At 38.6% G+C, this 16094-nt stretch overlaps 1 protein-coding gene across 3 annotated transcripts in view; it reads left to right on the top strand.

Annotated features, from left to right (window-relative positions):
• Positions 1 to 16094, top strand: part of HMGCLL1 (3-hydroxy-3-methylglutaryl-CoA lyase like 1) — a 61834-nt gene that overhangs the window by 25054 nt on the left and 20686 nt on the right. For all 3 annotated transcript variants that reach the window (XM_060788119.2, XM_060788112.2, XM_067468431.1), the window contains 2 exons: positions 4427 to 4490; positions 7808 to 7996. In XM_060788119.2, the coding sequence (XP_060644102.2) occupies positions 4427 to 4490; positions 7808 to 7996 (253 nt within the window). The remainder of the gene's footprint in view (positions 1 to 4426; positions 4491 to 7807; positions 7997 to 16094) is intronic.

Genomic DNA, 16094 nt, shown 5'->3' with positions numbered 1-16094 from the left:
ATAAAATGTACCTCACATATAGCATTATGGAGGGGCGGAGGAAGGAGACAATAAGCATTTCAAAACATCAAAAAAATTTTTGCAAATACTTTTACTGACCTCAGTCCACCTGTCATTTAATACAGTTCTAAAGAGGTGAGTTAGGAGAAGCCATGTTGATTCTAGCTTTAATATACTTTCTACAATTTTCCCAAAACAGGCACTGGCCTTGCAATTTCCTGTTTCTACCTCAGACACCCCCCCCCCCTAAAAAGTAACAACAACTTGTGTTGTGGTTTACACCAGTGATTTACTTACTCAATTCAGTTTCTGCTTCATTCCTGAAATTCAGCGTAGTGTATGAAGGAACTAAATCTGATGGAAATACATTAACATCAAATCTGCTTTATGGACATAAAAGTTATTTGTGTTTCCTTAGCAATGGTTTAATATTTTATGCCTGATAAATTGCTACGCCTAGCAACGGCCCAGCCGGCATTCACATTCACTAATCCTTGCATGCCAATGTCAACTGAGATTTAAGTATCTGTCTGCATTTTTTGGTAGCCATTATAGGTGACTCTTGCTATAGTTGATTTAACAGCATGTCTATCCTGGATCAATTTCGATGAATTTTGAGTCATACTGAGCGCAGGTCATGAATATGTGCTTTTAAAGGCAATTGTGTGCTACACAAAATGTTATACAAGTATCTGTGGCTTTGTTAGTTTCAAGTGCCCAAGATACTATAGAAATGTTTGAATGTTATGTATGTTATGTATATAACAACTATATACAGCCAGTTCCATGGGTTATGATCAAGATAGGCTCTGTAGGTTTGTTCTTAAGATGAATTTGTATCTAAATTGGAACAGGTATATTTTTAAGTTTGACTCCACCCAGTTTCTTCGAGTTTTGGATATCATTGGGAAGGGTTAACACCCCTGTAACATTTATTTTGCTGTCTGTGCCCTTGTTCAGAATATTTCACCTGTCTCTGTGAAAACTGAATTTTGAAAATGTTGGGTTGTTGTGGAAACAAGGATTGGTGATAGTTCAATTTTGCCTTTCCCAAAAGGGGTGTGCGACTCTTATGCGGGGTGACAATTATGCAATGGAATACGGTATTTTGTGCTGGAAAGCTGTGTGAATCTCTTTGCAGGTCTATGTGCATGCTTGTTTGTGAAATAACATGAAAGGGGAGAAGTCATTCAAAAATTACCAAGCAAAATCAAATAGTTCTACATCTTTCAGAACCTGTTATTGTTGTTGTTGTTATGTTTATTTATACTCCATTTTTTCTCTCCACAATGAGACTGAGAGTGGGTCTGTAATCAAAACTATAATCATATGTACTCATGTATAAGATGACCTCATGTATAAGTTGAGGGCAGGTTTGGGGGTTCAAATTATGGATTTTGATATGGCCCATAGATAAGTTGATGGCCATTCCACAGAGAAGGGAAATCATTAAAAACATCTCAGGAAGCCAACTGTTCTTGGTCGCCACCACCATTTCTCCATCCAGGTATTCAAAAAGGCCAGAAGAAGGACTGTAGTGGAGTGAATAGAAGGGGGCTAATGCTTCTTTTAGGTTCTCCTGGGATGGCCTACGATCTCAACTTTTGCCACTCTTCTCAAACAAGAGAATGGTTCCCTTTTGGTAAAGGTTATAGTATAGTATTCATGTTGAACTGTGTACATCAGCCCAGGTTTTTAGGGATGCTTTTGTTTTATTAAAATTTCTAGACTTATACATGAATGTAGGCAGTCCCTGAGTTACAAACACATGACTGATGTTCAAGTTCTAATTACAAATGGGGAGACAATAGGAAGCGAGAGGAAATTTATCCCAGGAAGGGATATTAACTCCTGAAAGAATTACTACAGATAATTACAGTTTTGCCTCTTCCTGCATAATAATCACATCCCTTGACCTGTTCTTCTTGGGAGGGAAAGCATGTGGGTGTGTGAAGCTGTGAGAACTGGGAAGCTTACCTAGCTGCTGCCTGCCGATCGAGGGTGATCAACTGGCAGTAGTGAGGGAAGCTGAGAGAAGTCTCCAAGCTATCTCCAGCAGGTACAGGCATGGAAGCAAAGCCTACAGGGCCTCCTTCAGCTTCTGAAGCCAAAGGATACTATGTAGGAGTCCCTCGCCTGCCAGTGGGTGAAGTCTACATAACCTCCTTTGGCTGCTGGAAGCCAAAGGAGGTCCTTCAGGACTCACTCACACCCCACAGGCCTCCAATATTTCATTGCATAATAGTCACGTATTCTTTTTTTGAAGAGAAAATGGGGGAAGTGTGACTGTTATGTGGTGAAATACGATATTTGGCTGCTTGAAAACATAGAGCTTTCTTTGAGAATATATCAAGGGCCATATTAAAACTTTGCTTTGGGAGGGATGTCTGACAGAAACCTCTAGTGAAAATAAATATCTCTGCAATGAACAGTGTAAATTATATGGAAACATACAATGTAATAATAAACAGGAAGCTACAGCATCTGTAACCATGACTAGTTTCTCAGGAGGCTCTCTAGTAGTACTAGCAGCTGTGTGTATGTGTATATTTCTGTCTGTGTCTTTGTAACCGTCTCAGATTGGACTGATTTTGCTGCTGATAAGTTTTGAGTCAGATCACTTCCAAAGCTTCTTACATGTGGTTTCCTTCCTCCATGCACATAGTTCTTAAAGACCAGCCACATCACATCCGTATTAAAATCTGATTTTTAGTCAAAGTAGGTTTCAAAGTAGAGGATCCCAGCAGTAAAGCCACAAGATCTGTTCTTCCTTCTGCATTTAGATAAACAACACTTTTATCTCTTTCTCCTTTTGGGCAGAAGAGCAGCAACTATATTCCTCCAGATGTTTTTGGACCCAAACTCCTGCTTGCCTTTAACCATAGTAGTTTGACCTTCTATGAGTTGAAGTCCAAAAACATCTGGAGGGTAATTTTTCCCTACCTCTGCTATAGAGAGTTTGATACATACCTTTAAAATCGAGATTTTTTTTTTAAATTTTGCTTCCTAAAGCAGAATGCAGTCTATGAGGAAAGCAAAAAGAATTGGCTTAGCAATGAAACTCTTATCAAAAACTATTTCTCCTTTCTTTTGAAGATGGCAAAATGCATTTTTTAAAATATAGATGTGAATACATTTCCTAAAGGACTGTGTATAAGGATACATCTACATTGTAGAATGAATGCAGTGTGATACCACACTAACTACCATGGCTCAGTGCTATAGAGTCAATGATCACAACACACACTGAGTCCAAACAGTCCAGGAAATTGAAATCCTGTTGTATCCCTTATGTAGCAGATATATGGAAAATATTCTCTTAATTTTCTGCGTTTGTCAATGATTCTATTTCTTTGTACTGAAACATATTTGTATAATATAATAAACTATTATGGAAAGATACAAAATATGTGAGAATAGCATGTGTTAGTGGTGTTTAGCTGGAAATTTCCAGGAATTGGTTGAGAGTGATACATTACTTAAATTATAAAACAGTTCCCTTGACCAAGACTTTCCATGTAAAACACAAAGCCCCTTGCAATACAGGATTTCCAAAAATTATCTTTACAATGAGATAGGTTAAAGCTTAAAGAAAGTTAGCTCCAAGACTCCAAGGCTGTCATAAAACCTAGACCCCATTTCCCAAACAGAAGGTTAGCAAACAGTTCAAGACCAAACCTCCTTTCCCTTGCTATCAGAGCTAACCAAGACAAAAGCAGAGGGCAACCTTTGAACTCTCTTCTCCCAAAAGTGAGCTGAAAGCCTTTCCATTTCAGTGTTCTGTGGAAACATTCCTGTGCTGATTCCCATAGATCATTGATTTTCAATGTTTGATCCTCCCAACGTTGATTCATATCTTCTCCGAGGATCACTGCCTATTGACTTCTTGGCTGGAATGTTTAGGAGTTGAATCCAAAACATCTAAAGAACCAAATAGTGCATATGAGAACAACTGTCATATATTTTTAATGCACAGATTTGTTACATATAGCTACAATCCTCCAGAATAGCCGATTCTTGAGAAAGCTGTGGTTTCAAATCAGTTGCATGAGCCTTTCAGAATTATTATGAGGGAAAGTACTTGCCAGTCACATAGGATGGGATATTGGGACCTGAACATTTCGTGTGTTGGTATTGATATCCCTTAACTGAATCTCATATCGGCTTTGTGGGTAACATGATGGTGTAAATATTTAATACAGAAATTCAACAGAAGGCAGAGGGGTGTTCTTTCAAATGCATGCTTGCAACAGTTAGAATCATAGAGTTGGAAGAGACTTTGTGGGCCATCCAGTCCAACCCCCTGTCAAGAAGCAGGAAAATCGCATTCAAAGCAAAGTTAGTATTCTTCAGTATTGAAGAATGTTTTTGTTTGTAAGGTGGTGTACATATCTTACAAATATATCTGTCTTCTTTTGTTATTTAGGTATGTTTCTTGCGCATTGGGGTGCCCTTATGAAGGAAGTATTGCCCCAGCTAAAGTTGCACAAGTAAGTCTACTTTTAAAAAAGAAAGATGCAAATATATGTCTGAAATACATTTTTGAATGATACCTTCTGCAGATATAGGAAATTTCAGATATACAGAGTTAGTGAAAAGGGTGTTATACATTATTATTATTATTATTATTATTATTATTATTATTAATTTTACTGACACAAAAACACAGTATGTCACAGCAAATGAGATCTATATGCTGGATTTCGTATCACAAAATCACAAGTCGAACACTTCCCAAGTGTCTAGGACTGCGTGATGTATTTCCGAATGATGCACGCAGATCCAAGTCAGGTGGCTTTTTGCAGATGACAGATTGTGATTTTGTCAATGTTTATTGTTTCCAAATGCGAGCTGAGATCTTTTGGCACAGCACCTAGTGTGTCGATGACCACTGGGACCACCTGTACTGGTTTATGCCAGAGCCGTTGCAGTTCGATTTTGAGGTCCTGATAACGGCTGAGATTTTCCTGTTGTTTTTCCTCAATGCGACTGTCGCCCAATCCAAATCCAATCAATAATCCAAACTTTTTTCTTTTCCACAATCATGATGTCTGGTGTATTGTATTATTATTATTATTATTATTATTATTATTATTATTATTATCACCATCATTGTCGTCGTTCAGGATCTCCTTTGTGAGTAAAGAGGACTAGAGTGTTAAGAGGACTTTTCATGGTCTCACTTTACTTATGAATAATAAACATAAACTGTAAAAGGGAAATATACCTAAATTCTTAGGTGACATTAGTTTCAGATTTTTTTTTAAAAAAATGTAATTTATGCTGTAGTTATTCAACAATTTATCAAAGAAAACATTTCAGTTCTAGAAATTTCCCATTAGCAATCAAATAAGAAAAGGAGGGCACTTTCTTCATTTGATATCACACAGTAACATGCCTGTTGCATCTTGTTATCAGGGGCACAAATCATGAAGAACTTCTGCACAGACTGAGGGTGCCTCTAGTCTGTAGAATTTATGCAGTTTGACACCACTTCAACTGCTATGGTTCAGTGCTATGGAATAATGGGAGTTATAGTTTAGTGAGGCATTATTCGGCAGAGAAAACCTTGTAAAATTACATTTGATATGATTTAAGAATCAACGCAACCATGACTTTGCCTTGGACTTAGCACATGGTGCTGTTTCTTTCATGCCACCCTACCAGTGGGAGACAACCTGAAAAGCATTTCTTTTGCCAACACAAATAAAATAAATGCCTTTCAATCCTCTCCCACTGGGAAAGTTGTGGGAAAGAAGTGGCATCGTGATAAATCTAAAGCAAAGACACTGTTTTCCTGCTGTAATCTTGATTTCCCTGTCTCATGTGATAAACTCCCTAGTGATGATTTATCAAAGGTCAGAAATATGGAGCTTTTTTTCATCTGGCATAGAAACATACATATATAATGCTTTTCATTATATATTTTCATTATATATTATCATGTACCAGGAGAGGGAAGCCTGAGTGTTTTAGATTACGACTCTTTATCTGCAAGTGTTTCTGGATGTTGACGTTCAAAATATCTCAAGCCGAAAGGTTTCAAACTGTTGAAGGAAACCCTCTGTTAAAAGGCTGAAGCAAGGATGTAATGAAATAGAAGTGGTTAGTTAGGATATTTCAGTTTCCAGCTTCAGCTGATGTTGAATCATAGTGGCCCATTCCCAGTATTGCAGCAATATTCTGGAAGATGCTTTGATATGAATGCACCTACGTCATCACTATTTAATAATACGGGGCATGACCATCCATATGTTTTGCCATCTGCAGGGTTGTGGAAGTGAACCCCCACAGGCCCACTATAGTTGCTTGCCTTGGGAGAAAAAAATAATGAGACGTTCCTTGTAATGCACCCCAAATCTGGGAAAGATGTTTTCTCCTTCTCTGTTATTACAATTGCAGAACTACATTTCTGCTGGCCATCATTTTCTTTCTCAGAAACCTTCTATCTTATACTGATTTTTGGCCAGAGTATCTGTTTACATTGAGTTTATCACAGTTCTTCTCCCAGAGCAGATATATATCCTGTTGCTTTACATTTCTGAAGGAGAGCAATTTTCTGATTCAGGTGGTTTTCATGTAAATGAAATAAAATGAAATATGGGTGATGACAGCTTTTGCTGTGCTGTTCCCAAATTTCCTATTGCAATTCCATATTGGACTCCATTCTCCAAAAGACAAGTTCTGCTGCCCCTTTGGTCAATAGGAGCCTCGAGCCTCCTTCAGTATTTTCATAGGAATGCAGTCTTTCAAGGGAGAGGAGCCTTTACAAATATACTCTATTTTTCTTTCCAATGCCTTTTTTAAGCTTCCTCATTATGCAGAGGAGAAATGTAGATCAGATGTGTCAATTAAAAACCCCCCATCTTCCTAACCATTGGAGAAAGCTATGTTTCAGAAGGTTTCACAATGCATGTGGGCCTGTTGCATAATCTGTGTAAATTGGGTGCTATGTTGCATCCTGAAGAGCATGTTTTCTTTATACAGATTTTAAACCCTATGCAGAAAAAAAGAAGGGGGGGGGGGGCTGATCCATATTCAAGAAAAAGACACCTTGACTTTCATACGTTTTCATCTTATGTTATACCGGTCCAGATATCCATTTTATTCTGAATATTTTAGTCAAATGCAACACCCAGCATTAAATTAATGTTGAGTGGAACAAATGAGACTGAATATTCTCAAATTCTTGTAAGTGCACAGACCTGCATGGGGTAGTCACATCTCACAAATTCATCAATGACAAGTTCTGTAAGGCTGAAATGGGCCCTCTGGTGGTCCAGCAGATTAAACTGCTGAGATGCTGAAATTGCTGACTGAAAGATTAGTTATTCGAATCCAGGGAGTAGGGTGAGCTCCCACTGCTAGGCCCAGCTTCTGCCAACCTAGCAGTTTGAAAACATGCAAATGTGACTAGATCAATAGGTACTGCTTCTGCGGGAAGGTAATAGCACTCCATGCAGTCATGCTGGTCACATGAGCTTGGAGGTGTCTTCGGACAACGCTGGCTCTTCGGCTTAGAAATGGAAATGAGCACCACCCCCCAGAGTCAAACACAACTAGACTTAATGTCAGGGGAAACCTTTACTTTTACTAAGGTTGAAAAAGAGAAGAGGAAAACAAGACACCTTGGGAATTATATGGAAAAATGAGGAAAAGGTGATTAATGAGTGTTTTCTGTTAATCTCTTTTGTTCCTTAGAAATTCTTACAATATATGTGAATGTTTACAACATAATTACAGATCATTTTCTACTTTCCTCATTATCCTCTTGCTTATGTGAAACTGTCTCTTTCCCTTCAACCAGATCTCAAAAAGGCTCTACAGTATGGGGTGTTACGAGATATCTTTGGGCGACACCATTGGTGTGGGAACACCAGGAAGTATGAGAAGAATGCTGGAATCTGTTATGAAGGAAATCCCAGTGACTGCTATTGCAGTCCATTGTCATGATACATACGGTCAAGCTTTAGCCAATATCCTTACAGCTTTGCAGGTAACTTCCAATATTTGGTATTGCTCAAGAACAGTTTTCTCAATGTCTGGTTTAATGTGATTTTCATTTAAGTTGTGTGTATTGGCACACCATGTTGGAAAAGGAGGTAAAAACAAACACAGGTATGTGCTACATCATTTGGTGTAACTTTGACAGGAAAGATCAGCTTCCCTAGCAATAAGATCCCTATGGCACGGTTCTTTCTAGATTAGGGAAACTCTGCCATTGGAAAAGCTATAGCTCTGTGGGATATCATATGCTTTGAATGTTTACAGGTTTGGTCCCAGCATTTCAAGTAAATGGATCCAGTGGAAGGGACTAGGAAGCTCCTCTGGCCTAGATGGTGAACAGCATACTGTCATTCATTGTGTACAATGAATGGACTAGATAGACTAGTGGCCCAGCAGTGTAATACAACTTAATGTGGAGAGCTTGAAATAAATCATTTTCAAAAACTCCCACAGCCAGCATGGCCAGTGATTGTTCTGCTTGGAGCATTCTGGGGATTGTAGTATTAAAAGTCACCTTTCCAAAGAGACTACATTGATACCCTCGCACATATCACTGACTTCCTTGAAAGAATATTTAAACAGGGAAGAGTGTATTGATACTGCAATATTGCTTGCTTCTGCTATCATGCTGCTATCCACTGTTCTTTCTCATAAACCATTCAGTGACAAAACTCACTGAAAACAACAAACAAAGACCCCATTTACAATGCCACATATTCCAGTTTAAGCTGCATTGTAATGGTCAGTGTAGACCAGTGATTCTCAACCTGTGGGTCCCCAGGTGTTTTTGCTTACAACTCCCAAAAATTCCAGCCAGTTTACAAGCTGTTAAGATTTCTGGGAGTTGAAGGCCAAAACATCTGGGGACCCAGGAGTTGAGAACCACTGGTGTAGACACATATAATGCAGATTGAATCACCTGGATTGTATGAGTCTATACTGCCATATAATCCAGTTCAATGCAGTTAATCTGCATTCTGAAAATAGATTATATAGCATTGTAGTTGGGGGCAAATAAAAAAACACATAAAGAAACCTATTCATTTCACATGACTTGCAAACTGGGTGAAGATTAAAAAATAACTTGCTTTTATTGCTCAAAGCCAAGAGTGTTCGAATCAGACATAGTTGTGCTTTGAGCAGAAGTATTGATATGAGTTTTAAATTAGTCAGGATGATTTCTCCTATTTATTTAACTGGGTTTGCTCTATAACAGGCATCTTCAAACTACAGCCCTCCAGCTGTTTGGGTCTTCAACTCCCAGAATTCCTGACAGTTGAACAAGCTCATTAGGGCTTCTGGGAGTTGGAGTCCCAAACAGCTGGAGGGCCTCAGTTTGAGGATGCCTGCTTTAGAGGAAGGAACTGCTCAGACCACCACTGAATACTATTTGTCTAAGGGAAAACGCTTCATAAAAATCATGGAGGTCACCATAACTCAACAGACAACTTGAAGACACAAACACAGAGAGACACTGAAACACAGAGAGACACTGAGAATGCAGATTAACTGCGGTGAACTAAATTATATGGCATTGTAGAGTAATATAATGCAGTTCAATGCATTTAATCTGCATTTTCAAACTGGATTATATGGCAGTGTGGATCCAGCCTGGGTAGACCTGACTCTAGATCCAAACCATTGGCTGTTGGGTAAATGGTTGGAAGAAACTTCTTAGATTTCAGTGGTTCAATGTAACATAGCATATTAAAATTTCTGGAGCCCCAAGTACAAAACTACTCCATATACAGTTTTCTGTCTGTCTGGTCTATCTTTTTCCTGTGCTTTGTTGAGGAAGATACTGAAATTGGAAGTACATTTAGGAGTGTATATATTTTTCCCTGACCCCATTTGGTGACTACTGAGGGCCCTTCCACACAGCTATATAACCCAGAATATCAAGGCAGATAATCCACAATATCTGCTTTTAGTGAGGCTGTTAAAGGCTCCTCCCTCAACCACAAACCCCAGAATTCTGCAGGAGGCAGAAACCAGATTTTAAGTGGATTTTTGATCTAGTGTGATGAGGCCCTCGGGATGTCTTTTCAATAAGAAAATGCACCCCCATCTGTAAACTGGACACCCCCATCCAGTTGTCCACATGTATCTACTGGTATCTGAGTTCTTATATTTTTTCCCATGTAAAGTATACACTTAAGTTTTGGATAGGGATTGTGCAATCAACATATCTTTGTAAAAAAATGTCTTGGAGGCAGAGATAAATTAGCAAAGCATATGGTAGATGTTTAAATAAGACTAAATAAAATCCCTGAATAATTAAAACATTTAACAGTCTTAATCATGTGTCATTTAACTGATTATGAGCCATAAGTTCTTGCATGGCTCACTATTATCGCTTGTGGGTTTGATACGTTCTTTTGAAACTTTGGCCAAGAACACCATAATTCTACTCCTTACTGTTTTCTGTTCTAGCGGAGACCGTATACTTCCACCTCTGCTCTTTCTGTGGTTCTGTAGTTCACAGAAAGGTCAGGTGCTGCTTTTCCATGTTTTCTTACTCCCTCACTACTGAGAATTAATCCCAAAACTTTTGCCCATCAAAGCTGGGTTGATTTCTAACTGAAGTAAGGAGCTCCGCTGTAATAGTTTATCCAAATTATAAGCAAAGTATGCATGGGCTGCTAGGCTTGGCATAGTATCTGCTAGCTTCCTAGTAGTAAAAACTCACAGCTATTAATCATAATTGTTTACCAAAAGGGCAATTACAGTGTGATTATATGTTCTTCAAACTAATGCATTATTGGCAGCTTCATTACTTTTAAGGCCATTTCCAAACTGCTACCTAGCCCAGATAGTTTGAGTCAAAATAGATGAGGAAATCTCACTACAATCAGTAGCTGCTATGATGACATCCTAAAACAGTATTGGATGTTGATCATACTATTGTAATATAATATTAGACAAACCAGATGGAGCTGCATGCAATTTTTTCTAGGACGTGAGGTTTCATATGTGTTGTTTTAATAAAAGTAAACCGTGATAGATAGCTTAGCCAAAACATCCAGAGGTTAAGATGACTGTGCTCAAGCCATTTACACTGAAATGACTTTCAAAAATGATTTCTGCTGCATCAGTGACTTGAGGACTCAGTTAATTGTTGAAGCGACTGGGAGAAAAAAATGTATAAATTTGATGGGATTTCACTTCTGTTTTAAAAAGGGCAGGTTTTGTGCAAATGCAAAAAGCAGATGAAATAATATTTCAAAACAATAAGATTTTAACAGGAGAATGCTGAGGCTTTGCCTGGTGATTGAAACTTGGCTGAACCCACAAAGTTGGATATTAAAATATCAGACTGTAGAATTTATAGAAGTGACAATGTCAGCAAGAAATAGGAGGTGTGGCTGGTTGTTTAAATAAATAGAGGGAAAGGGGGTATGAGTAAAATTGCATGTGCAGAGTGGTTAACATGACAAAGGCAACGTTTTGCTTAAACAAAGGGCAAAACATTATTTATAGGAAATTGTTATAGACCTCCAAGGGAGTGGGGGAAATGAATCTTGGATTATTTACTCTAAGGAAGATCCTCCGTTAGGTTAGAAATTAGATTATGAACTGCTGTAGATTTAAGCTGCCTTGACACTACCAGGGATAGCATTTATAGATGAAGTAGTGCTTTTTGTGTAGACCTGAAAAGTTTTGTTTTTAAAGTGATGTCTCTTCAAGTAGCAAAATACTTTTTGTTATACATTTATTTGTGTCATAATATTTACTTGTGTTGTAATATTTACTCAAGTCTCACACTCATCTTTTTTTGGCAGAATTGCATTGCTAATAGAAGTGCACATTAGATTCAATGGCATGTTAGAATTGTGCAGCTAATAGGCTTGTGCAACCTGGGTAAACCTTGACCCATTTCACATCCTGGCTTTCGTTGGGGGCCCTGATCCATTTTTTGGGAACCTCCCCAAATCAGGAAGACAGATACCTGTTTTTGTTGTGGGGTGCTGAAAGATACATTTTCTATTGGCCCATTATGGGGAGAGGTGGCTTCCCAGGCTCCCTTCCCATCATTTTAGGCATTTAAACTAATTCTACTCTAGAAGAAAGGCAGGTAGGTGCATGCTTTAAGGAGGCTTCTTATCTGTTTCTCTACTCTAGAGGAGAGGCTGGAGGCTTCCCAGGCCTGCACACCACACACACACTCTTTCCAAGGCAAGGAGGCATGCTCTCTTTATTACTCTAGAGGAGGCGCTTGGGTGCAGGCTGGCACGACCGCTTTCTGAGCCTGCATGCCACACACACACTCTTTCCAAGGCAAGGAGGTTGTTCACAAAAAGCAGTTGAGGAGCTGGGATCAGCTCCCACTTGCTTTCCTGTCGAGCTGATTTTCATACCTGAGGGGGCTTCCTGTTACGTGCTCCCAAAGGTAATGAAACTAACGAAAGAACAGATGTAATGAAGGAAAACGGACCCGTGCACAACTCTAGCACCAAAACCCATCTGGGCAAGAGATCCCAGCTGGGGACAGAGGAGGGAGAGGCAGCGCTGGCTGTAAAAAGGCTGGAGGAAAGTTGATGATGGTTGCAAAATGGTTGGTGGGAAGACCAGATGGAGGAGCATGGCTTCCCACCAGCCTTTTTTGCGGCCATCATTGCCTCACATTATAATTGACAGCAAATCCTTTTTTTCGGGGGGGGGGGGGGGATGTACATCTTCAAAATTAAGATGTGCATTACATTCAATGGTGCATTGTACTCAAATAATTATGGTACTCTTGGTGAAAAACAGTTCTGGTCTTTAATAACCAGCTTGATTTTAGGAATGACTTCTCTAATAAGAGTTCAGTTACTTAACTTGAAAGCTTCCTCCAATTTCTTCAGCATGATTTTATACAATAATTCTTCCCTAATAGTGCCTGCTACACTGTGTTTTACAGTTCAGCCTGCCCCCCCCCCAAAAAAACCTTAAATTGTACTAGTTACTATTGCTGCCACTTCTCCTTTAAATCAACATTATACTTAGCTTCAGCAATTTTCTTATTGAGCTATGTACAATAACAACATGATAAATCAGATTTACCATACTTATAGCCCTAGTCAGATTAATACAGGTTGAGTAACCCATATCCGGAATTCTGTAATCTGAAATATTCCATAATCCAATATTGTCCAGATGGGGATGGCTGAGATAGTGAACTTTTTTTCTTTGTGATGATTCAGTGCACACACACTTCGTTTCATGCACAAACTTATTAAAATATATTGTATATGAAATTCCCTCCTAGCTATGTGGATAAGATGAAAATGCAACATCAGGGAATTTTGTATTTAGATGTAGGTCCCATCTCCAATATATTTCAATATCTACATATATGCAAATATGGATATTGTGCTGGAAATCGGTCAAGACACAATCTCATGTATTGATGAACACCATCTGAGGTTAAAAATAGCTCACTATAAAATAACTATCAATTGGCATAGCACAATCTACTCTTTGATATATGTGTAGTTGGGCAGTTGTACATCTTTGAGTTAGTTTCAAGTAGAGTAAAACTGTTAAATTGATTAATAAATCCTATTAATTCAATTGGTTCAGTTTAGATCAGACTAATGTTCTAGGCTAAATTCAGGCAACAATTATCCTCTAAGGGTTAAAATTATATTCAATTCTGACAAGAAGAGGGGACTTGAATAACACCATTTTTGATTCCAGAAGCCAAATTTATGATTTTTTTTCACAAATTGTCAAAGTTAAAATGAAATTTCATCGGTTTAGCACAGACTCATAAGAATGTTCAATTTGGCATGGTCTCTTGAATTGTTCAGGTAATTTTTTTTAATGTCGGGAGTGATTTAAAAAACTGCAAATCGCTTCTGGTGTGAGAGAATTGGCTGTCTGCAAGGAAGTTGCCCAGGGGACATCCGGATGTTTGATATTTTACCATCCTTGTGGGAGGCTTCTCTCATGTCCCTGCATGGGGAGCTGGAGCTGACAGAGGGAGCTCAACCTGCTCTCTCCAGATTTGAACTGCTGGCCTGTTGGTCAGCAGTCCTGCCAGCACAAGGGTTTAACCCATTGTGTCACCAGAGCGCAGGTAATGCATTGTCTGATGTATTATGATGTATTGTTGTGCATGCTATATGTATTGTTTTATTACTCGAAGTATTATGCAAATTAATAGTAAAAATTTGAAATTAAAGTTGTTGCTGAAACAAATACAAATTATAAATAGTAAAAACCCACACATACAACATCCAATGTTTTCTGCTGTGGAGATCAGACCAGCAAAGTAATTAAAGATTCAAGTCTTGGACCCCTGGTTTATTTCTTTAACACATGTGTGGAAAAAAAACATGGAAACTGAAGACAAGTCTTCTAGTTTTCCATTTATTTAACAGAGAAAAGTAGAATAGCATGAGAGACAATGAGGCCCAGATACTTTTGGATATCCATTACTTACATGGGAAACATATAATTCAAGAAGCCAATGAAATTCTGGCAAAAATGCATACCGGGATTTCATTTAAAAATAGACACAAGGTTTTCATTCCTAGAGTTAACCAAATTTGATTCTTCTGGAAAACTATTTCAGTGGTTGTTAGTTACATAAAGAAATGAATAATGAAGTTCTTTCATAATCTTCTAGGTCTATGTGTTTATGTACATACATACATATATTTTTTTTACCCTGAAGATCATATGGCAGTTTTGTAGTGTGTGATACATGGCAGAAAAATGACACCTAGTAAAAACTTAACCACCATCCCTCCCCGCCATGGTATATCGAATGTTTCTTGGAGGAGACTGCAATGAAGCCGTCTGGTTTCTCCTCTGAGATGCTTGCCCAGGTGGTTTAGTCCTCTTGTGTGTGGTATTCATTTCTCCCACCTCTTAGTGTGTATATTTAAGGAGAAGGAACTCTGTATAAACTGCTTTGGTTTTATATGTGTTTTACATAGTGTTCCTATTAAAATAAAGACACTGTTCACCATTGTTTCAGTGTCAACTGAGTGCTGAGCCCAAAGCAGATGCAATAAGGACATGGGAATCTCAATGACTTCTCCATCCATACTCATGGGCTAAAAGCACTTCTCTTGGCACATCTTCACTAACCTGCTATCCTGGGACCAATTTGGCATAATATATGCCAGATTGGCCACCTCTCCAGCAGGTATGGAAATGGGAGGATGTCATGACTAACCAGTGGTGTCAAATATGACCAACCTTACAATTACTTCCCATTTTCCATATCACCGCTGATCTGACATGGGTCTGATTTACTGTTGCCTGTGGTGGTGATCCTTCTCTTCTCTCCTCTCCCATTCACCCCGGCCAGTGTCACTTCAGACGACGACAACCTGTAGGACCCATGTTGTGCCAGGAGACAATTGCAAGATGGAGAATAGGAGGGAACAATAAGTGCCATCCTGTGTCTCCACGCCTGGGAAACATGGGATGATAGTAACAACAGTTGTGACTGGTTCTGTCTTGGAATCAGCTTTCACAACTGTTTATATGGGCCCAAACCTTGAGGATACTCTAAATTCTGCACCAGAATTTGAACAGTTCTCTGACTTGGGTTAATCCAGGTCAAGGACGCATTAAGGTGACCTTGCCCCATGTTATCCTGGATCACCTCTGTGGTCTGTAGACCTTCCTAATTAAGTGATCTTTGTAAATGTTCCCTCAGTCCCCAGCTCTATTGCTTTGATCAGAGTTGAAACACCACTAGCAGCTTTTACCTTTAAAAACTTGAAGATGCCAAGAGATCAGGTTACATTTGTTGTGATTGTTGCATGGCTTCAAGTCATTTATGATTTATGGTGAACAGGCATCCACTTTTACTGACTAATGCTAATACATTCAATTGACCTAACCCACTATTAGTTTTATTCAGTTTCAGAATTTAGCAAGTTATGAGAAATCACAAAAAACCTCCCAAATAAATGATTTCATAAGTTAATTGTAAGCAGTGTCAGGAAGACAGATGGGGGAAGTAGTATGATATATGTGTTGGAAATAATAATAATAATAATAATAATAATAATAATAATAATAACAACAGCAACAACAACTTCTTAATTTTCATACTCCGCCTCCATCTCCCCAAAGGGACTCGG

The sequence above is a fragment of the Anolis sagrei genome, chromosome 1, assembly GCF_037176765.1.
Source record: "Anolis sagrei isolate rAnoSag1 chromosome 1, rAnoSag1.mat, whole genome shotgun sequence".
Lineage (NCBI taxonomy): Eukaryota > Metazoa > Chordata > Lepidosauria > Squamata > Dactyloidae > Anolis > Anolis sagrei.
This window is presented reverse-complemented; position numbering and strand designations above follow the sequence as displayed.